This window comes from Penaeus monodon, chromosome 7, assembly GCF_015228065.2.
Source record: "Penaeus monodon isolate SGIC_2016 chromosome 7, NSTDA_Pmon_1, whole genome shotgun sequence".
Lineage (NCBI taxonomy): Eukaryota > Metazoa > Arthropoda > Malacostraca > Decapoda > Penaeidae > Penaeus > Penaeus monodon.
In genome coordinates, this window is record NC_051392.1 from 6,436,799 (window position 1) to 6,459,415 (window position 22,617).

General features: G+C 37.2%; 1 protein-coding gene, 2 long non-coding RNA genes and 6 other non-coding genes across 12 annotated transcripts in view; all 9 read left to right on the forward strand.

The window, feature by feature from the left end:
- Positions 1 to 4,550, forward strand: part of LOC119575018 (60S ribosomal protein L13-like) — a gene marked incomplete at its 5' end in the record, with an annotated part of 5,347 nt that extends 797 nt beyond the window's left edge. Inside the window, 5 exon segments of the mRNA XM_037922343.1 lie at positions 3,100 to 3,297; positions 3,424 to 3,475; positions 3,900 to 4,073; positions 4,189 to 4,320; positions 4,429 to 4,550. Coding sequence (XP_037778271.1) covers positions 3,100 to 3,297; positions 3,424 to 3,475; positions 3,900 to 4,073; positions 4,189 to 4,320; positions 4,429 to 4,515 — 643 coding nt within the window.
- Positions 4,551 to 6,892: 2,342 nt separating this feature from the next.
- LOC119575020 lies at positions 6,893 to 13,421 on the forward strand. The gene is made up of 8 exons (XR_005228937.1): positions 6,893 to 7,261; positions 7,647 to 7,695; positions 8,193 to 8,260; positions 9,010 to 9,137; positions 9,596 to 9,650; positions 10,792 to 11,022; positions 11,437 to 11,491; positions 13,166 to 13,421. It is a non-coding gene; the product is annotated as an uncharacterized LOC119575020 (long non-coding RNA).
- Positions 8,857 to 8,922, forward strand: LOC119575734. The gene has a single exon (XR_005228996.1). It is a non-coding gene; the product is annotated as a small nucleolar RNA SNORD31 (small nucleolar RNA).
- LOC119575732 lies at positions 9,448 to 9,510 on the forward strand. The gene has a single exon (XR_005228994.1). It is a non-coding gene; the product is annotated as a small nucleolar RNA SNORD31 (small nucleolar RNA).
- LOC119575735 lies at positions 10,638 to 10,703 on the forward strand. Its single transcript, XR_005228997.1, has one exon. It is a non-coding gene; the product is annotated as a small nucleolar RNA SNORD31 (small nucleolar RNA).
- Positions 11,286 to 11,351, forward strand: LOC119575731. Its single transcript, XR_005228993.1, has one exon. It is a non-coding gene; the product is annotated as a small nucleolar RNA SNORD31 (small nucleolar RNA).
- A 547-nt stretch (positions 13,422 to 13,968) lies between the features above and the next one.
- LOC119575019 lies at positions 13,969 to 22,272 on the forward strand. Of its 4 annotated transcripts, XR_005228936.1 has the most exons (10): positions 16,331 to 16,520; positions 17,101 to 17,294; positions 17,522 to 17,855; positions 19,188 to 19,232; positions 19,507 to 19,558; positions 19,755 to 19,802; positions 20,489 to 20,536; positions 20,874 to 20,939; positions 21,114 to 21,155; positions 22,082 to 22,272. It is a non-coding gene; the product is annotated as an uncharacterized LOC119575019 (long non-coding RNA). The 4 variants fall into 4 exon arrangements; XR_005228935.1 differs by lacking the exons at positions 16,331 to 16,520; positions 21,114 to 21,155 and adding an exon at positions 13,969 to 14,199; XR_005228934.1 differs by lacking the exons at positions 16,331 to 16,520; positions 21,114 to 21,155 and adding an exon at positions 14,925 to 15,063.
- LOC119575730 lies at positions 15,333 to 15,397 on the forward strand. Its single transcript, XR_005228992.1, has one exon. It is a non-coding gene; the product is annotated as a small nucleolar RNA SNORD31 (small nucleolar RNA).
- On the forward strand, positions 16,969 to 17,034 carry LOC119575733. The gene has a single exon (XR_005228995.1). It is a non-coding gene; the product is annotated as a small nucleolar RNA SNORD31 (small nucleolar RNA).
- Positions 22,273 to 22,617: the final 345 nt, after the last annotated feature.

Here is a 22,617-nt window from a genome sequence, read left to right on the forward strand (position 1 = left end):
ATTTTGTGCAAACTTGCAGAAAACAAGACCTTATGAAATCTGGCTGTTAGTCTCTGATCAGTGATATTTTATCATCATATTGCAGTAAATGTGAGGCCTTTTGTAGTTGCACCTTTTGTATACATGTGCAACACTGTTGGCACTTTTAACACAATGCTGCTGGGTCTCGCTTAACAGCATCATCATAAACTGCTTGGTTGGTGGGGAAAACCTGTACGCACGCTGACACATCAAAGTGTTTGGAGTGTGACATTCAGCTCGATGTAATGGACTCCCGCGCCCAGTGTCTGGCCGTTGCCATAAAATCGCCTGAGTTTTATCACGCTCAGGGATTGCTGCTACCCGGCAGTGATGGGTTAACTGTTTAAAGTACTTTAGTTGTGTAGTAGACATCATAAAGGGTCTTAGGAGAGCACAGTCTTTCAAATGTGACTAAGAAATATATACTCGTTAAGTAAGGGGAAAATCCATAGGAAAAGGAAAAACAATACATACTGATACCTGTTCAATATCCATTTTGTCAGATTAGTTAAAAATGAAGAAAATGCTGTTTGGAAACTATCCATGATAACTAGGGAAATTCAACATTAGGAAGGTTCTCAGTCTTTGTTCTTTGAAGACCAGATGTCTTTCTACAGTACAAATCTCAAAATTTTTGTCCATTCCTTAAATTGTCTTGCTTGCTAGGTATCTTAAATACTTCTCAAATCTTGGGATACTTGAGGTTGGATATCACACAATGATTTATATGAATGTCTTGTTCTTGTGCATAGCCACTATATTGACTCCGAAAAGAACCCGTTATTGACACAATGTAAAGAAAACGTTCTCTCCAGCACTTGTGGAACGAAGGCTTGTTTCATATAAAAGAATGTATGAAACATGTATACATGGAAAATCCGCCCTTGTTAATGTTACTGAGACTGCCACACACAGATAGAGGGAAATAGACCCAGACATCTTAAAGAGCAGTTACAGCTACTGCGGCCCTGTATTTACCAAGAAATAATGAAATTATCCACCATCACTGCTCAGTGACTGTTCAATGCCACACACAGCCAGAATTCTTAATGTTGCGTTTTCTGTCATTTGGCACAAAGTACTAATAAAGGGAGGGGGGTGGGGCACAGAGGGTCTTGCCATACCTCCTGTCTATGGAATAAATAGAAGGTAGGAAAACTTAGGTTTGGGTTTTTGGGTTTGCATGATCCCCTGTTTTTGAGACTCTAGGGAAGGTTCAGCACACTTGGTAACAAATACCGTAGACATTGAGGAGTACAAAGGCACTGCCAAATGAGCCAAAACTGATTGTGCAAATATTCATGGTATAGATTTTAAAAATAGGTATATATTTCATTACATTAATCTGTTTACTCTGTGTGTTGCCTCAGGAAATAAATAAAAATAATAATAAAATAAAAAATTACCTTTTGTAGCAGTTTACCAATAGGTGAACATACCTAGATAGAACAAATTAAAAAGTGAATCTAGGTGTAGACTGTACTAGAATGTCTATGGCACAGCTTCAGATTTTCATAACAAAGCTAATATTTTGGCTCCAATGATCTTGTTAGTATTATGTATCTAGTGCAGTTGCAGTTTGCTTGCATATTTTAAGCATATTTCACTTAATCATTGTTACATTGAGTAATGAATATTTAGAACAGATTATTATATAATTTTATTAATTGATCTGTTGGTCATCAAATATGAGGCTGAATTTATTAAATTGAAGGCTTTGGTAAAAGACCTCAAGTTGTTGAAAATAGTTAGGATTTATACAGTATTCAAGTGACAGTGCCATGAATATAGAGAGATACGTGGGTGGAAATGCATTTGGATCTGTAAGTTTAGATATATATATATATATATATATATATATATATATATATATATATATATATATATATATATATATATATATATATATATATATGAAGGTTGTGAAATACATTTCTAATAAGCCGGAAGGAATTAACATATTGTATTGTACGTCATAAATATTTGTACTAATATATAACTCGTAGGAAACCAGTAAGCTATCCAGTGGCCCCGAATAGTATGATATAATTGTCCTCCACTGTAATCTTAGATAATTACAGATAGCTTCTCAGGTACTTGGACACAAAGTAGTCAATTATTATTCCTACCTTCACTGGTTTACCCTTTTACTTGATTATCTGAAACATTTTTATTAGTATTTTAACCCGTTACTGACGGGTCACGTGTATCAGTGTCATAACAAATCACTTGGTCTGTGGATACACCTGTGCATGCAGCAACGTGCCAGAATGCGTGGAGCGGGATGTTCTGCTCTATGTAGCGGACTGCCAGAAAAAGTTTATCATGCTCAGGGATTTCTGTTACCTGGCAGTGGTGGGTTAATAACCTTCTGATAAATTTAATGTCAATGAGTGTCAATATCAATAGCATAAACTAGACTCACTACATAGTTCTTAGTTTCTTTGTGTTTATATCATTTGTTTCTTGATTGTCTTGCATTCCATTACCCTTGAGACATGATATCACTTATTTCTGTTCTATTGAGAAGTTCTTTATTTATAACCAATTCAGTGTATTCCAAACTTTTTCTTTGTGATCTTTCATCTTCCATTACAATAAGCGCACTTGTTGGGTGGCGTCTAATCCTGTCATGCTGAACCAGACCTAAATGCTAGGTGACGAGTACCTGTGCCATAAGTGTAAAGCCTGATACAACTAGTATAGTAATTTTGCACTAATTTATACCTGACTGGTCATTGAGATGTATCTACTCAAATGTAGTCTGTTTTTTTATAACCTTGTTAAAAATTTGTGCCACAAATGTAGAATGCTGGGTAAGCATAGGGTTCCTGTACTTGTAATTTTCCACTCGGTAGCTGAATGTGGATGAAGCTAGCATTTGATTTATTTGGCACGTGAAAATCGTCATAATGGTTAAGTATATTACATTACAAAATGTAGTTCCTTTGGCATCCACAGTTTCTGCACAAACTTTATAAGAGTCTTAGCTGTCTTAGCATATAGACAACTCTTGTGCAATAAAAAGCAGTTGTATCCAACATGTTTCAATACAAGAACTTGGTTATTCTTTTTCAGATCCACCATGGCCCCCAAGAGAAATAACATTATACCAAATGGTCACTTCCACAAGGACTGGCAGCTCTATGTCCGCACGTGGTTCACTCAGCCTGCCCGCAAGCACAGGCGCCGTGTCAAGAGGCAGGAGAAAGCCCGCCGTATTGCACCAAGACCTCTTGGCAAGCTGAAGCCTATTGTCAGATGCCCCACTTCCAAGTAAGATCTCTTAATATTTTCTATTTTGAGCATCATTTTAATGTTAGCAACCAGAACTGGTCGACTAAACAATTATATTATGTACATTTTTACTATATATTTGAACTAGATATTATTCTATTACAGATACAACATTAAGCAACGTCTTGGCAAGGGATTCACTCTTGAAGAAATTAAGGTGAGATCTGCACAACATTTTCTACAATAAATTTTATTTTATGGATCTTATTGCTCTGCATACTTTCTTAGTACAATGTTGATTAGGGTTCTAACATAATTTTTTTCTAAAGTTAATAATTCGTGTAACAATTTGGTACCAGGTTTGTTCAATCCATTTTGAGTTTATTGTACTAATTTTGTTTACACATCATGATCAATTGTTTGCCAAGGAACTAGTTGCAAGGAAAACTTGATTTTGCTAGTCAACCCCATTTCATAACTCTTTTGAGGGAACAAATTTTTTCATTGCTGTTTTCATTACAAATGTTGTGTAAACAAAAAATATAAAACAAAACTATAGTGGACAATGTATATAAACATTCAGAAGTAACAGGTTATAGAAGGCCTATACTTATTGTATTTAATTATTCATATTTGTCCAGGCTGCTGGCCTGTGCAAGCGTTATGCCCAGACCATCGGCATTGCGGTTGACCATCGTCGTGTGAACAAGTCTGTTGGAGCTCTGCAGAGGAATGTACAGAGGCTCAAGGAGTACAAGAGCAAGTTGATCCTCTTCCCACGCAAGACCACGAAGCCCAAGAAGACTGATGCTTCAGTAAGTTGTGAAAATGGTTTTACTTTTGATTTATTTCCTCTCCATATATTAATCCTTAATCCTGCATTAACTGTTTAGATTTCATTCTCTTAATGCCTGTCTTTTTATTTTCCAGCCTGAGGAGATGGCAATGGCACAGCAACTTAAGGGAGTGGTAATGCCTTATGTTGAATCCCAGAAGGGTGAGAAGGCTATGAAGGTTACCACGAAAGCCAAGAGGTTTGCTGCCTATGGTGCTCTGCGAAGGGTAGGTGTATATATATATTTTTTTTATTAGGTCTTCCAGAGCCAGTGGAAAAGTAATCTTTAAAATTTTTAAATGTCCAGGTGGTTATTCATTCCTGTTTTTCCACAGGAACGCACCATGGCACGCAACTGGGGTATCCGTGCCAAGAAGGCCAAGGAAGCCGCAGAGGATGCTGCTGTTATTGGCAAGAAGTAAAATGTACCACCATAGTAAACCAAGGAAAAAAATAATTTTTTTATTATCCTTATCAAACTAAGCAAATTTGGATTAAACTAATTGCATTTCTTTATATCCCAACATTTTCAACTGCAGGTACCCATTATAACTTCCTATAACATAAGGTTTGCGAAAGGCCTGTCAACTTGAGGATGTTTAATTAAATTAAGGAATTCTTTCTTACTTTGTCTTTGCCAGTTGGATTTGTACACAAGTTCATGTACCAAGTAGCTATATTGTGAATAATACATTTCACACAAGGACCTCTTCAAATGTAATACGTAGTTTATATGTCCCCAGGCTGCAAACAAATCTAAACAGTTTTCAGTTCAAATTTAAGGGAAATTGAATTACAAATAAAGTTGTTAAATTTCAAAGATGGAAATCAAGTTTGAAAATATCAAATTATTCAAGACTAGAGAAATACTTCCTCTAGGTAGGAAAACTTGAACCTGGAGTGACTACACAGCTTAAAGGTAAGTCATTAAGTGACATTGGTTTTGCAAATGAAAAACTTCCTTGATAAAGTGTGTACTAACCCACAGCAGGAGTGCTTAACCCATCTTTCCAGGATTTCTGTTGTAGATTCATAACTTATGAAGAATGTGGTGGATTATATAAATACACAAGAAAGATGATGGCAATACATTTACAGCAAACCGGTAAAGAATCTTATCATAAGTTTCAGGCCCAGTACCTGTGTAGTAGTAGTAGTAGTATATAGTTATGTAGGGACAATGCTATGAATTTTTTTTTTTAAGCATAACATTTATAACCATATAAAGATTTGGTTCTTGTAAATGAATCTAGAGCATGGGCAACTATTTTACTTAGTCTGGGACTTTTGTAAGCAAAGTACTTGTAAACAAATCAGAACTACTGAAAATGGCAAGATGGACATAAACTTCAAAAATCTACTTATGCCTTGGCAGTCATCAGTAATGAGCAAAAGGAACCATGACAAGTCAGTCATGCAGTAGAATGCAGGTATTTTTTCAGTGATTTGACATTTTATTTTTATATACCAAAAAAACTCCTAACCATAACTTTTAGCAATACATCTGTTATTAGTCATTGTAATATATTTTAATTGCCCAAATTAAAAGTACAGTATTATCTGTCAGTATCAGTAAGTGTGCTGTGTGGTGCATTGGTAGCATTCTCTTCTAGCTATCTTGCTGGTCTGCATTCAATCACCACACTGCCATTTCTTACACACGGGGTAATTTAGAAGCAAACCTCACCTGAGGGAATAATCATTGTAATAAATGGAATAAACTTAACTTAAAGTTATTAATTACTGCCTGCTGTAAGTTGGTAGTTTTTTTAGTCTAATTCGCATTCATTTTGAATATTCAAATTAAAGATGTAGTTTTTTCTAAATTCTCTTTGATTCAGCATATCCATCTGTCTTCGGCCTTTGTAATCTAGTTTATAATTTGTATTCATTCAAAGTTATTACTTAATATTCTTGAATGTTTCAAATAAATGGGTTCTAGTATACTTACAGGGGTCCTGTGCTGGATGAAAATGGGAGCCTCAGAAACACCCACTACTATATATGAAATTTTTCTTATTCCATTTCTGAAAGTAGTATTTTGGCAAAAAGAGAACCGACTTTTTTGGTTTTTCAACTTTTACAGATAACTCATAAGAATGGAAGAGCCTACTTAACATGAAAATCGGTATATTTGCATAAGGTCAGTAGTATATGTAATTTTTTTTTTTTTTTTTTTTTTTTAATATACATATATGACTCTAGAAGTGCTCAAGTCACTAGGTGAATAATAACTAAAATAACTTTGCCTGAGAACATTCGTTTTTATTGTGGTGTAGAATTAACCCATAATTGACGGGTAGCATTCGTAGAGGCCGGGGCCTCGCTGCCGGGGGCTTATATCGTCGCCCGAGCATGCGCGACCACTCTTGCCAAATACCAGCATCCCATGCCGTTTCTTCGTAATACTACGAAGATATGTTGTATTTTCAATTTTCATTATTTTTTACAGTCTCTACTTGCCAAACTTCCTGATAAATTGAGACTGAAGGGTATTTTTGTTATATAGACTCCATAGTTGATCATTATTCGGTCTATAGTCCGAATAGAAAAAGCAGTGTGTGGCATCATGGAGTTGAAATTGTCGGTTTGTTGCATTTTTTTTTTGCATGGTAAAAAGAGTGTTAAAACCGACTTAATGACACTTTCACTGGCAAAAAAATAATCTTTTGCCGTGATTGTAACAAAAAAAAACTCATGGCATGTCCATGCATACTCTATGGCAAGTGCGTACGTGCCCCCGGCAGATGGTCCCGCCATGCCATGGCATGTACGTACATGCCACCCGTCGGCAATGGGTTAATAGCATTGTAAGAGTGATGACTTTTATCGGTATTTATATTGGTAGAAAAAAAAATCCCAAACATCCAAGGTATGGGATAAGCAGGTTAGAGCAGGTAGTATTTAACACCTTGGTGACAAAGTGCTTCTAAAGTCATGTCTGTAAAATCAAAATTAATAGAATGTATTATGTGCATTTTCTGCGTAATATGTAGATTGTGTGATGATAGCTATACCGCCCCAGTCTGAAAGTCTGATGATGGTTCTCCCTGAAAGAAAAACTTGGCAAAAATGTAAATCTAACAATATTACACCAAATTTATAGTTTGTATTTTTTGCAGATGAACTTTACAATTGTGACAATGCAGCAAGGGAGGAGTTGCTTAGGTTAGTGTCTTGTTATTGAATGGACTAAGCCTTGTCTTGTCTAAGTCTTGCATGTTTACCTCATTCCTTGATATTTTGGTCAAGATAATTACTACTAATTTGTGCAAATTGAAAATTTTCTAAGAATAATGTTAGTAATTATGGTAATAGTATTCAAAATTAAAGGAATGGGATAAGCAGCCTTGATGAGTGTTATTAAGCCATTTAGGTGCAAAACAGTTGTTTATATGCACTTTTGGATTTAGTAAGCTAGTACATGATGATATATATACCGCCCCAGTCTGAAAGTCTGATGATGGTATTCCCTCTGAAAATCTTGCTAAAAATGTAATCTGAAATATTGTTTTTATATATATAAATATATATATATACATTTTTTTTACAGATAAAACCTACAGTGTACAATGTGTTGCAAGAACAGAGGACTTGACTAGGTTAGTATCATTTATTCTTTTATTTGTAGTGAATTATTATATTGCACTGTCCCAGTCTGAAGAATGTGAAGACTGCTCTTTTGCTTAAAGTATTATTTTGACAAAATGCAAAAACTATTTGAGGGTATCGGGTAGCAATGCAAAGTAATTGTATTATTCATATGAAAGCTAGGCATTTACTATCAATTATTTCCTTTCCCATTGTTCTTTCTGCTTGTATGATGAATTGATAGGCTAAGACTATATTTTTCTGAAAATTCAAGTAGAACAGATCAGGTAGTATTTAACACGCATTTGTATGTGCAGTTTTAGCTTCATTTGGCTGATGTGATGTGTATATATATACCACTCAAGTCTGAAAGTCTGTTAAAGTTATTTCTGAAATAAAAGCTTGAAAAAATAATCATGATATATTGCCTGCTATTTATTTAATTTATTTATTATTTATTTATTTATTATTATTATTATTATTATTATTTTTTTTTTTTGTTTTTCAGATAAAACCTACAAATGACTTGCTGCAACAATACAGGATTTAAACAAGCTAATCATGTGCTCTATATTGGTAAGTTTATAATTAAAAGCAATAGCAATTAAACAGTATCAAGTTTCAATTCTGAAAAATTATTATTACTCTTATGGAGTGTAGGCTACGTTTACTGTTCCCCTTCTTATTGTTATATGTTTTACTTGTGTGAATTTTTATTTATTATTATAACTGTTACTATTACTCTTCTGATGCACAAATAGCATCTTTATATACCTTATCTGCTCTATACAAATAGATGACTTCACAAATTGCATAGGCACCAAGGGGTCTTCAGGTAACCCCTTCTGGTAATTTTGTCTGACATTCAAGTATTTCACATTAAACCATTATCACTAACTAGTATGTATGACAAGCTATGATTTATTGAATATATTTAGGTAAAAATATGAAGTATAGACATAACAGGGCAGTAAAAATATGTGAAGTTAGATCTTGCTTGTTTACTTTATTCATTGACTTTCCATCAAGATTTTACATGTCGGTAAAACCCATTTTCTAAAAAAAGAAAAGAAATGATGATTAAAGGAATTGTAAATGTGCAAGAACAGTCTGTCAATTATGAACAATTAGTGACTTAAAATATATACAGGCACCTCTGGTGTGTCAATGTGTTAGTATGTGATGATTTATATACCGCCCCAGTCTGAAAGTCTGATGATGGTATTTTCTGAATTCAAATAATTGCCTGAAAAGTGTATCTAAAAAAAATCTAAAATAAGCAAGAATTTATTATATTTACTAATACATTTTTCATTCTTTAACAGATCAACCCTAGAGAGTTAACCCTTAGATGATGGTATTAGAAATCTCACTGAATCCAGTGAGAGATACATGTGGCCCAGCAGTAACAGGTTAATGCAGTGCATACTGAACATGAAAATCAGGTCTGCAGGTTAGTACTACTTAGTTAGTTTGATCACTTTTTAATTTTACTTAGTGCCGTTATTTTTAGTAATTTTAGTATGAATCAAGGAATGGGATAAACTGGGGAAATCGGAGAGCCATGTAAATGACCTCGTAGTGACTTGGTTCCCTTGATTGATTATCTTCTCTCTTCTCTCCTCCTCCTCCTCTCCTTCTCTATCCGTGTGTGTGTGTGTGTGTGTCTGTCTGTCTGTCTGTCTGTGTTTGGGGGGGGGGGGGGGTTACATGAGTAGAAAATAAATTTGAGAAGCACAGTGGACACTACAATGGCAACAGTGATTATGTGATGATTTATATACCGCCCCAGTCTGAAAGCTGATGATGGTATTCTCTGAATTAAGATAATTGCCTAAATAGTAGATCTAAAAAGATCAGAAATAAACAAGAATTGAGTGTTTACTTAACACACATTTCATTTTTTTACAGCTCAACCCATGAGAGTTTAAGGAGAGCATACTGAACATGAAAATCATTTCTGCAGGTCAGTATTACTTAGTGTTTAGGCTTACTTTGATCACCATTTAGTTTTACTTACAGTTGATAATAGTAATAGAAATATTTTGTTTTAGTTCCGTTTCTGCCCACAAAAATATTTGCAGGATTTGGGCAAACAATGGTCTAGTTCTGGCTCCCCAAATTCCTCAAATAGCAAGCCTAGGAAACTGGTCTTGCATTTGGATCAGGCTAAAGGAGCTTTGGTTTAAGGGCAACAACAATTACTTGCATAGGTTAGCATCACTTGCTTTGGTTGGTTGTATAATTTTTTAGAACAAACAACATTGAGGGAGATTTAATGATTGAATTCTTTAATACTCATATGGTAGAGGGGTAGTATCTCCATTCCCATTGCTCCTCATTCTATTATATGATGAATTAATATATTGAATTGTCCCAGTCTGAAGAATGTGAAGAATCATTTATTTTCTTCAAAATAGTACTTTGTTGAAAGGCAGATGCCTGAGAATTGAGCTTATTTACTTGTACACTTTTCATTATTATTTACTCGTAATGTCCATTGGCATCAGAGTGTTTATTATGTGATGATGTTAACCCCTTCCGGTAACTTTGGCCATTGTCTGACATTCAAGTATTTCACAATATACCAGTATCACTAGGTAGCATGCATGACAGGCTATGATTTATTAAATTTATTTAGGCAGTTGTATGGCATGTAGACATAAACATAGGGCAGTAAATATGTGCATTTGGCACAGTTGAAAACCCAGAAACCCTGAATTCATAAGTTTAACTTGTTCATAAACTCTCCATCAAGAGTTTCTTTGCTTTTTTACATGTCAATAAAACCCTTTTCAAAAAAAAAAAAAAAAAAAATCAAAGAATGGGGTTAAATGAGCAAGAACAGTTAAGCACAGTTATGAACAATTAGTAACAAAGCACTTTGTAAAGAAAATTAATAAAATTGTAGTGGACTTTAAATATATACGGGCACCCCTGGTGTGTCAATGGGTTAGTCTATGATGATTGATATACCGCCCCAGTCTGAAAGTCTGATGATGGTATTCTCTGAATTCAAATAATTGCCTGAAAAGTATATCTAAAAAAAATCTAAAATAAGCAAGAATTGGATCATATTTACTAATACATTTTTCATTTTTTTACAGGTCAACCTAACCCTGGACTATATTCTAGATGGCATGTGGATATATCCCATGGTGCGCCAATCTTGTTTTCCAGAGACATGTATAGTCATGGCAAGCACACTAGGGTGATAACATAAACCCCTGGCAGCATGGCCCAGGCCATAACCCAGGAGAGGGGGCTTGCGTATCAAGAAATCACCCATCAGCATTGGGTTAAAGGAAAGCATACTGAACAGAAAATCAGGTCTGCAGGTCAGTATTACTTAGTGTTTAGGTTTACTTGATAACCTTTTAATATTACAATTAGTTCTGTTTTTATGATAATAGCAATAGAAATATTTTTATGAATCAAAGAATGAAATAAAGAGGAGATCAGAGTGGCATGTAAATGACTTCTTAGTAACTAAGTTCCTTTGATCCCTCCCTCTCCTCTCTCTCCTCTCCTCTCCTCTCCTCTCTCCATGAGTGTGAGAGAGTACAGTGGAAAGATCATGTTTACACACTACAGCGACATCAATGATTGTGATGATTTATATACCGCCCCAGTCTGAAAGTCTGATGATGGTATTCTCTGAATTAAGGTAATTGCCTAAATAGTAGATCTAAAAATATAAAAAATAAACAAGAATCGAGTGTTTACTTAACACACATTTCATTCTTTTACAGCTCAACCCATGAGAGTTTAAGGAGAGCATACTGAACATGAAAATCATTTCTGCAGGTCAGTATTACTTAGTGTTTAGGTTTACTTTGATCACCTTTCAGTTTTACTTACAGTTGATAATAGTAATAGAAATATTTTGTTTTAGTTCCGTTTCTGCCCACAAAAATATTTGCAGGATTTGGGCAAACGGTCTAGTTCTGGCTCCCCAAATTCCTCAAATAGCAAGCCTAGGAAACTGGTCCTGCATTTGGATCAGGCTAATGGAGCATTGGTTTAACCCGTTCCTGCCGGGTGACGTGTTAGGACGTCATAGCAAATCGCATGGTTGGCCGGTTGAAGGAGATTTAAAATGATCTAAATAATCTAAATATGTAAGGGGTATGTAATTATATGGTGAGGGTAGTTCTCCATTCCCATTGACCTCATTCTATTATATTGGATAATTTGAATTGCCCAGTTCAAAATGTGAATCATTTATTTCATTCAAAATGAAACTTTGTTGAAACAGATGCCCCAGAATTAGGCTATTCTTGTACACTTTCAATTATACTCGTATGTCCATTGGCATCAGAAGTTTTCTATAGATGATTAACCCTTCCGTACTTTTGGGCCATTTCTGACATTCATTTATATCTCACACATATACAGTATCACTAGTACATGCATGACAGGCTATGATTTTTAAAATATTTAGCATTGTAATGCGGCATAAACATAGGGAAATAGGCATGGCTTTGGACAGTTGAAAACCCAGAAAGCTGAATTCACTAAGTTTAACTTGTTCATAACTCTCCATCAAAAGTTCTTTTTTGAGAAGTGATAAGCCCACTTTCCAGAGAAAACAATTCAGAATAGGGTAAATGGCCACGAACAGTTAGACTAGTATGCAACAATTAGTAACAACAGCACTTTGTAAGAAAATATAAAAGGGTGACTTTAAATTATACGGGACCCTGGTTCCAATGGGTTCATTGATTATAATGATATAACGCCCCAGTCTTGAAAGTATGAGTGGTATTCGTCTGAATTCAATAATTCCTGAAAGGTATATCTAAAAAATTCTAAATTAAGCAAGAATAGGATCATATTTACTAAACATTTTACATTTTTTTACCAGAGGCAACCTAACCCTGGACTATATTCTAGATGCATGTGTATATCCCATGTGCGCCAAATCTGTTTTCCAGAGCACTGTATAAGTGAAGCCACTAGGGTGACAACATAAACCCAGGCCAAACCCAGGAGAGGGGGCTGCGTATCAAGAAACCCAGAGGCTTGGTTAAAGGAAAGCATACTGACAGAAAACTGGTCGGCAAGGTCATTTACTTAGTGTTTGGTTTATGTAACCTTTTTATATACAATTATTCTGTTTTTATAAATGCAATAGAAATTATTTTTATGATCAAAGAATGAAATAAAGAGGAGATCAGAGTGGACAGATGAAATGACTTCTTAGTAACTAAGTTCCTTTGATCCCCCCCTCCTCCTCTCTCTCCTCTCTCTCTCCTCTCCTCTCCTCTCTCCATGAGTGTGCAGAGAGTACAGTGAAAGATCATGTTTACCACCTACAGCGACATCAATGATTGTGATATTTATCTACCCCCCAGTCTGAAAGTCCTGATGATGGTATTCTCTGAATTCAAATAATTGCCTGAAAAGTGTATCTAAAAAAAATCTAAATTAAGCAAGAATTGATCATATTTACTAATACATTTTTCATTTTTTTTACAGGTCAACCTAACCCTGGACTATATTCTGGATGGCATGTGGATATATGCCATGGTGTGCCAATCTTGTTTTCCAGAGATGTATAGTCATGGCAAGCACACTAGGGTGACAACAGAAACCCCCGGCAGTAGGGCCCATCATGGGAGCACTGAGCCACGCATCCGTGAGGGAAGGACACATGGTCATACACACAGACTCCAAAGGAGCTGTCGACTGTCTTCAGCAGCGCTCACCCACTGACAATATCTACCTTTTGACTACCATCCTCACACTGGCACAGAGGTAGAAGAATCATCATAAACTGGGTTCCCAGCCACATAGGGATCAGAGGGAATGAGCTTGCTGACAGATTAGCCGAAGTTGGCAGGGGTATGCCCCCTAATCCCATGATAATACATCAGAGCCAAAAATTACTTAGGAGGAAGTGTACGGTGGCGGCCACCTCCTTCCTCCTGCAGCTTCACAGAGAGGAAACGAGATCCTCCCCCTCGGCCAGCTGGTACTCAGATGCCACAGGCTATGAACCACTGGCACTCTCTGAAATAAACAACAGAGGTACCGAAGTCATTCTGCACAGAATGCGCCTAGGTTACCACTGTGCATGGCAATTCATACAAACAATAGAACATGAAGAGAGGTGTTGCATGCATTGCGGCGAGCCGAACGCCACACTTGTACATTACTTAGAGAATTGTGTGCACACGCAATTCCTAAGACAAAGCCCGCAGAACACAGCCGTCGTGCTGGTAAAGAGATTATGCGAGATGCTTACACCACGGCTACAGGAGCGCCTGCTGGCAATCCCACCGCCACGGTAAGCACCGAGTGTCAGACAAACAAATGAGACAGCCATAAAAAGCTGACACAGGCCGGGCCATAAGTGAAAGGCCCAGGCGAAGCCAGAACTTCGCAAATCTCAAGCAAGCAAGCAAGCAGGGCCCAGGCCATAACCCAGGAGAGGGGGCTTGCGTATCAAGAAATCACCCATCAGCGTTGGGTTAAAGGAAAGCATACTGAACAGAAAATCAGGTCTGCAGGTCAGTATTACTTAGTGTTTAGGTTTACTTGATAACCTTTTAATATTACTTACAATTAGTTCTGTTTTCATGATACTAGCAATAGAAATATTTTTATGAATCAAAGAATGAAAATGACTTCTTAGTAACTAAGTTCCTTTGATCCCCCCTCTCCTCTCTCTCCTCCTCTCCTCCTCCTCCTCCTCCTCCTCCTCCTCCTCCTCCTCCTCCTCCTCCTCCTCCTCCTCCTCCTCCTCCTCCTCCTCCTCCTCCTCCTCCTCCTCCCTCTCCTCCTCCTCCTCCTCCACTACTCTCCTCCTCCTCCTCCTCCTCCTCCTCCTCCTCCCTCCTCCTCCTCCTCCCCCTCCTCCCCCCTCCTCCACTCTCCTCCTCCTCCTCCACTCCTTCCTCCTCCTCCTCCACTACTCCTCCTCCTCCTCCTCCTCCTCCTCCTCTCTCCACTCTCTCCTCCTCCTCCTCCTCCTCCTCCACTACTCCTCCTCCTCCACTACTCCTCCCCTCCTCCACTACTCCTCCTCCTCCTCCTCCTCCACTACTCCTCCTCCTCCACTACTCCTCCTCCTCCACTACTCCTCCTCCTCCTCCTCCTCCACTACTCCTCCTCCTCCTCCTCCTCCACTACTCCTCCTCCTCCTCCCTCCTCCACTACTCCTCCTCCTCCTCTCCTCCACTACTCCTCCTTCCTCCTCCTCCTCCACTACTCCTCCTCCCCCCTCCTCCAGAGACATGTATAGTCATGCAAGCACACTAGGGTGACAACATAAACCCAGGCCATAACCCAGGAGAGGGGGCTTGCGTATCAAGAAATCACCCATCAGCATTGGGTTAAAGGAAAGCATACTGAACAGAAAATCAGGTCTGCAGGTCAGTATTACTTAGTGTTTAGGTTTACTTGATAACCTTTTAATACTACAATTAGTTCTGTTTTTATGATAATAGCAATAGAAATATTTTTATGAATCAAAGAATGAAATAAAGAGGAGATCAGAGTGGCATGTAAATGACTTCTTAGTAACTAAGTTCCTTTGATCCCTCCCTCTCCTCTCTCTCCTCTCCTCTCCTCTCCTCTCCTCTCTCCATGAGTGTGAGAGAGTACAGTGGAAAGATCATGTTTACACACTACAGCGACATCAATGATTGTGATGATTTATATACCGCCCCAGTCTGAAAGTCTGATGATGGTATTCTCTGAATTCAAATAATTGCCTGAAAAGTATATCTAAAAAAAATCTAAATTAAGCAAGAATTGATCATATTTACTAATACATTTTTCATTTTTTTTACAGGTCAACCTAACCCTGGACTATATTCTGGATGGCATGTGGATATATGCCATGGTGTGCCAATCTTGTTTTCCAGAGAATGTATAGTCATGGCAAGCACACTAGGGTGACAACAGAAACCCCCGGCAGTAGGGCCCATCATGGGAGCACTGAGCCCCGCATCCGTGAGGGAAGGACTCGTGGTCATACACATAGACTCCAAAGGAGCTGTCGACTGTCTTCAGCAGCGCTCACCCACTGACAATATCTACCTTTTGACTACCATCCTCACACTGGCACAGAGGTAGAAGAATCATCATAAACTGGGTTCCCAGCCACATAGGGATCAGAGGGAATGAGCTTGCTGACAGATTAGCCGAAGTTGGCAGGGGTATGCCCCCTAATCCCATGATAATACATCAGAGCCAAAAATTACTTAGGAGGAAGTGTACGGTGACGGCCACCTCCTTCCTCCTGCAGCTTCACAGAGAGGAAACGAGATCCTCCCCCTCGGCCAGCTGGTACTCAGATGCCACAGGCTATGAACCACTGGCACTCTCTGAAATAAACAACAGAGGTACCGAAGTCATTCTGCACAGAATGCGCCTAGGTTACCACTGTGCATGGCAGTTCATACAAACAATAGAACATGAAGAGAGGTGTTGCATGCATTGTGGCGAGCCGAACGCCACACTTGTACATTACTTAGAGAATTGCGTGCACACGCAATTTCTAAGACAAAGCCCGCAGAACACAGCCGTCGTGCTGGTAAAGAGATTATGCGAGATGCTTACACCATGGCTACAGGAGCGCCTGCTGGCAATCCCACCGCCACGGTAAGCACCGAGTGTCAGACAAACAAATGAGACAGCCATAAAAAGCTGACACAGGCCGGGCCATAAGTGAAAGGCCCGGGCGAAGCCAGAACTTCGCAAATCTCAAGCAAGCAAGCAAGCAGGGCCCAGGCCATAACCCAGGAGAGGGGGCTTGTGTATCAAGAAATCACCCATCAGCGTTGGGTTAAAGGAAAGCATACTGAACAGAAAATCAGTTCTGCAGGTCAGTATGACTTAGTGTTTAGATTTACTTGATAACGTTTTATTATTAATTACAATTAGTTCTGTTTTCATGATACTAGCAATAGAAATATTTTTATGAATCAAAGAATGAAAATGACTTCTTAGTAACTAAGTTCCTTTGATCCTCTCTCTCCTCCTCCTCCTCCTCTTCCTCCTCTCCTCCTCCTTCTCTCCTCCTCTCCTCCTCCTTCTCTCCTCCTCCTCCTCCTCCTCCTCTTCCTCCTCCTCCTCCTCTTCCTCCTCTCCTCCTCCTCCTCCTCCTCCTCCTCCTCCTCCTCCTCCTCCTCCTCCTCCTCCTCCTCCTCCTCCTCCACTACTCCTCCTCCTCCTCCTCCTCCTCCTCCTCCTCCTCCTCCTCCTCCTCCTCCTCCATGAGTGAGAGAGAGCACAGTGGAAAGATCATGTATACACACTACAGCGACATCAATGATTATTGTGATGATTTATATACCGCCCCAGTCTGAAAGTCTGATGATGGTATTCTCTGAATGAAGATAATTGCCAGAAATGTGGCTCTAGAATGATGCATGTTATTTATACAACAAATCTCTCTTTTACAGATAACACAGAAATATGATAAGTCTGGTTTCAAGTAGCCAGATGCAGCCATGGTACCAGAGCCAACTTTGTTTTCGTTCCATTTCTGCCCCAAATTCCTCAAATAGCAAGCCTAGAACAGGCTATGCATTGGGTCTTGCACTCAGACAATGCTAGAGGTGTATTGGTTTGGGGCAACAGTACTTGACTTGCATAGGTTAGTATCATTTGTTTTGGTTGGTTGTAGGCAGATGCCTGAGAATTGGGCATATTTTATTGTACTTTTTTACATACTGTCCATTAGCATCAATGTTAATTATGTGATGATCAATATACCGCCCCAGTCTGAATATCTGACGATGGTATAATATCTGAAAGAAATATTTCCAGAAGTTTGTATCTAAAATGTTTCATCTTATTAATTTTTTTTTTTTTTTTTCTCAGGTTAAACCTAAAAATAAGAGTCAGTACAATTATGGTGGACTCCCATAGGTTAGTATTTGTTTGATATTGGTTTGGACACCTCTACAAACATTAGCATTTGGAAAAATGAGAAACCTCAAATAGCTTTGCATAGACCTTTTATTACCCATGTGGACGGTAGGCCACATTTAGCATTTGTCTTCATACTGTTTTATTATGAATTGATATAGTGTACTGTCCTAATCAGAAGATATCCCCTCTCCCCTAACAATAGTATTTTGGTTTAAAAGATTATTTACTTAAATATTTTTTTATTTACTCTTTTACAGCTGAAGTTATAAGGGATTTGCAGAAGGTCAGTAACATTAAGATTTTATTTATTTAGGTAACACAAATGTTTAGAAGTGCTGTTTACTAGGCTTATTTGATTTGAATTCTTTACCCTATTTCATGAAAATAACTATTGTTGTGTAATAAATTTATAGTAATAGAAATAGAATTGAGATGGGGTAAGCAAGTTTGATAAACTAGTAATTGACTCCATGGTCTCTATATACAGATAAAACCCTCTATTTGTAAATAACCAATGTCAGCAGGTTTATGTATACTGTCCCCTTTGGATTTTAGTGAGGTTTGTTACATAAAGATGGCTCCATGTGTGCTCAGCCACCAAGGAGTATCATTTGGCGCTAGTGACTGATCCTGATTTCCCCATTCCTTGAATTGGAGGGGAAAAATATTTTTTTCTTTCCCATATTATTAATATTGAAATTATTAATATTAAATAATTTAATATTAATAACATCAAAGACAAAAAAAAAAATTAAAATTAAAATAAAATAAATCAAGAAAAAGGATAAACAGGTAAGATTAACAGCAGACTCCTTGGTGACTAAGCACTTGTAGAGCCATCTATGTGTAGAGACAATAGATAAACTTTTTATTACTGTGGGCATGGCCTTGTAGTCTGACATTGGATTAACCCATTGCCGACGGGTGTCATGTACGCACATGCCATGGCATGGCGGGACCATCTGCCGGGGGCACGTATGCACATGCCATAGAGTATGTATGGACATGCCACGAGTTTTTTCTTTTTTTTCTTTTTTTTTTCCCCAATCACGGCAAAAGATTATTTTTCTGCCAGTGAAAGTGTGATTAAGTCGGTATTAAAACTCATTTTTACCATGCAACAAACTGACGATTTCAACTCCATGATGCCGCACACTGCTTATTTTATTCGGTCTATAGACCGAATAATGATCAATTATGGAGTATATATAACAACAAAAATACCCTTCAGTCTCGATTTATCAGGAAGTTTGGCAAGTAGAGACTTTAAAAAATAATGAAAACTGAAAATATGAAAATACAACATATCTTCATAGTATTACGAAGAAACGGAATGGGATGCTGTTATTTGGCATGAGTGGTTGCGCATGCTAGGGCGATGATTTAAGCCCCCGGCAGCGAGGCCCGGGCCAATATGAATACTACCCATCGGATAAGGGTTAATAAAACTTTAGTGATCATTGCATGTATATGTTCACTTCTGGCATCAAGAAGTTATGATGATATATATACCGCCCCAGTCTGAAAGTCTGATGATGGTTATCTCTGAAAGAAATACTTGCCAGAAATGTAGGGTTAAAAGATTCAAACCTTATTTATACAATTTTTCTTGCAGATTAAACCAACAATGTGGCAGTGGAATAACCGTGGACTAGAATAGGTCAGTGTCACTTACATATTGTTAAGCAACATCACTTTCTTTTGACCAGTTTAATATGATTAAGACAAAGCTATAGCACTTGTAAATTTTAAAAATATTTGGTAGCAATGTTCTGTACTTGTTTGTATATATGTACCTTGCAGCACGAATGTGATGATATATATACCGCCCCAGTCTGAAAGTCTGATGATGGTATTATCTCTGAAAGAGAGACTTTCTTGAAACTTGTCTAAAAAGTTTTAAATATATAACAACACATTTTTCACTCTTGCAGGTGAATCCATCAGAGTGCATACTGATCTTGAGAATTAGTAGTTTTGCATGAGGTTAGTATCATTAATTAAATTCAAAATAGTGTTCATTGCATGCATACAAGCATAGTTTACATCTGCAGTTCAATATATGATGATACATATACCGCCCCAGTCTGAAAGTCTGATGATGGTTATCCCTGAAAAAAAATTTACCAAAAATGTGGCTTTGAAATATGCAAGTCTTGTTTATACTTTTTTTTTCTTACAGATGAAGCCTACTAATATTACTTACTGGAACAGCAATGGACTTGAGTAGGTCAGTGTCACTTGGTTTGTTGGTAGACTATGACTTTCTTTTGGCTAGTTTTATATGATAAAGATTAAGCTATAGCATTTGGTAATTTTAAAAAGCCGGACCAATCATGGGTTCATATACACACCCATTATTAATGTGATGATCTATATACTGCCCCAGTCTGAATGTCTAATTGTATTATCTCTGAAAGGTAAAATGCTAAAAATGTGATAAAAAAAACTTTGTATATCCCTTTCCATTGTTTATGGTACTTCCTTAGTTACCAGAGAGTCCATTACAAAACCTCTGTTGCCTATTCATTCCATTCCTAGATTTTTTTTGAAAGAAGTTCTAATTTTACTATTAACAATTTTAATATAAAGATCTTGATGATAAGATTTTTCCAAGGAATTCAAGGAATAGATAATGCAGGTGAGATCAGGTAGTCCTGGAGATTTAATTCTTGCTAATAGTTTTTAGAGCCATCTGTGTGGGGAAAAAAAAGGAAAATACAATTTCAGGGGACAGTTAAACTTGATACCAATGGAATGAATGATAAGGTTTTGGTTTTTCAAAAATTGATATTGTGATGATAAATATCGCCCCAGTCTGATAGTCTGATGATGGTAATTTCTGAAAGACATGCTTGCAATGGATGTGGATCAATTAAGCTACAATGTATTTATACATAATTTTTCTTTTTACAGATGTAAGCTAAAAATGTTACTTGGATCAAGAACAATGGGCTTGCAAAGGTTAGTGGAATCTACATATTTTAGAGGTATAGGATTTTATTTTAAAAACTTTTATGACAGAAAAGACTATAGCTTTTGGAAAAAATTAAAATGAGGTAGCAAAGCAAGGATTTAACTATTTTTATTACTCATTTAAAGCATAGGCTAGGTGTATTATCTTCCTTCCCATTGTTATTCACTCTATTATGTAAAGAATTAATACATTGTAACATTTGTTTGAGAGAGAGAGAGAGAGAGAGAAAAAAAAAAATCCCTGAAAGTAGTATTTTGCCATAATTATTTAAGAATGAAACCTATTAAATATAAATATTTATTTTATTTTTTTTTTTTTTTACAGGTGTGAAGCCTAAACCTGTTAACGTGGTTTAGAGGGGAATGAGAGAATGCACAGTGTTAGTACATGGTCAGTATTTGTGTAGTTTGATTTCCTTTAATTTGCTTACTAACATAATTGCATGATGATAATTGAATGCCCCTGGCTGAATACCTGATGATCTGTATTCTGACAATCACTCGCGTAGCAGAGATGCAAACGAGTGTTTTGAAAGTTTCAGATTGGTAATCTCTCTTTTTCCAGCATATGGAAGCAGAAAGCATGGAATGAAAACCATTTATGAAGGTTAGTATTTGGTAGGAAATGGGTACAGTCTAGTATTGAATACAGGTCTGCCTTCTCACTGGTTGTCTTTAGATTGAGAATACCAAAAAACATATTCCTGGTGCTTTGTTACTGGTAATCTTAATCTCTCACTAACCAATGTCCTTATGTTGTACGAGGTTTAAGGTTGCTAAAGTACTTGTTATTCTGGTAAAAAGTCTAAATGTAAAAGGTAACTACTTGTTTTCATGGTTTGAAGAGTCTTTAAAATTGATTGTTTATTTACCCACCAAATTGGGGTAAATTGAAATTACCTGAAATTGTATATCCTTTATCACATTTTATTCTGATTGTTGTACATGGGCTGATTATAGTTACATATATAAATAGGTAAAATGCACGAGTGAGTGAGTTGAGTGAGTTTTGTGTGTGTGTGTGTGTGTGTGCTCTCGTGTGTGTGTGTGTGGTGTGTGTGTGTGTGTGTGTGTGTGTGTCTCGTGTGTGTGTGTGTGTCTCGTGTCTCTGTGTGTGTGTGTGTGTGGTGTGTGTGCTCGTGTGTGTGTGTGTGTGTGTGTGTCTCGTGTGTGTGTGTGTGGTGTGTGGTGGTGGTTGTCGTGTGTGTTGTTGTGTGTGTGTCTCGTGTGTGTGTGTGTGTGTGTCTCGTGTGTGTTGTGTGTGTGTGTTGTGTGTGTGTGTGTGTCTTGTGTGTGTGTGGGGGGGTGAGTGAGTATCTCTGTGTGGGGGGGTGTGAGGGGGTCTTTGTCTGTGGGGGGTGAGAGATGTATAGATATATACTTTATTATTATTTTATTATTATTATTATTATTATTATTATTATCATCATCATCATCATCATCATCACATTTCAAATGTGCTGATGAACAGTTAGCTTATTCTTTACATAGTGTCATGTCTAATAAGGGTTTAACGATCTTTTTGTATTTCAGGGTGTTTCATGACTAATGTTGCTCAGGACTTCAAGGTGAAAGACCACCACCACATTGTCTTGATACAGAGGTACATCATTATGGTGCATATAAAGCTTGAAATATCCTCGATTAGAAGAAAGTGCATTCCAGCGAACTTCAGTAAATACATCCACATTTGATAACGTTACTAATAAAGTTATCCTTTGAAACCTACATAGTTTTTGTATACCTTCACACGTATTTGTTCTTCGTATTTCAATGTGGTACTACTCTCGGAAGCTTCATTATTTTTCTTATTATAATAAGATGAATAATAGTTATTTTTGAAGCCCTCTTTACGATATCTAAAAAAATATTACCAAGGTATGTTGAAACAATTAAGATAAAATTAAATAAATTGCCTGTAAAGGAATTGTAAGAGCCAGCAACATAAGATGTGATTTATTTCAACCACTGTAATCCAAATGCTATCGACCAGCCTTTTGTTACCTCTTATGGTTAATTAAGCAACCTAAATTATGAAGTTTAATTTATGAAATAGATTAATTGGCATC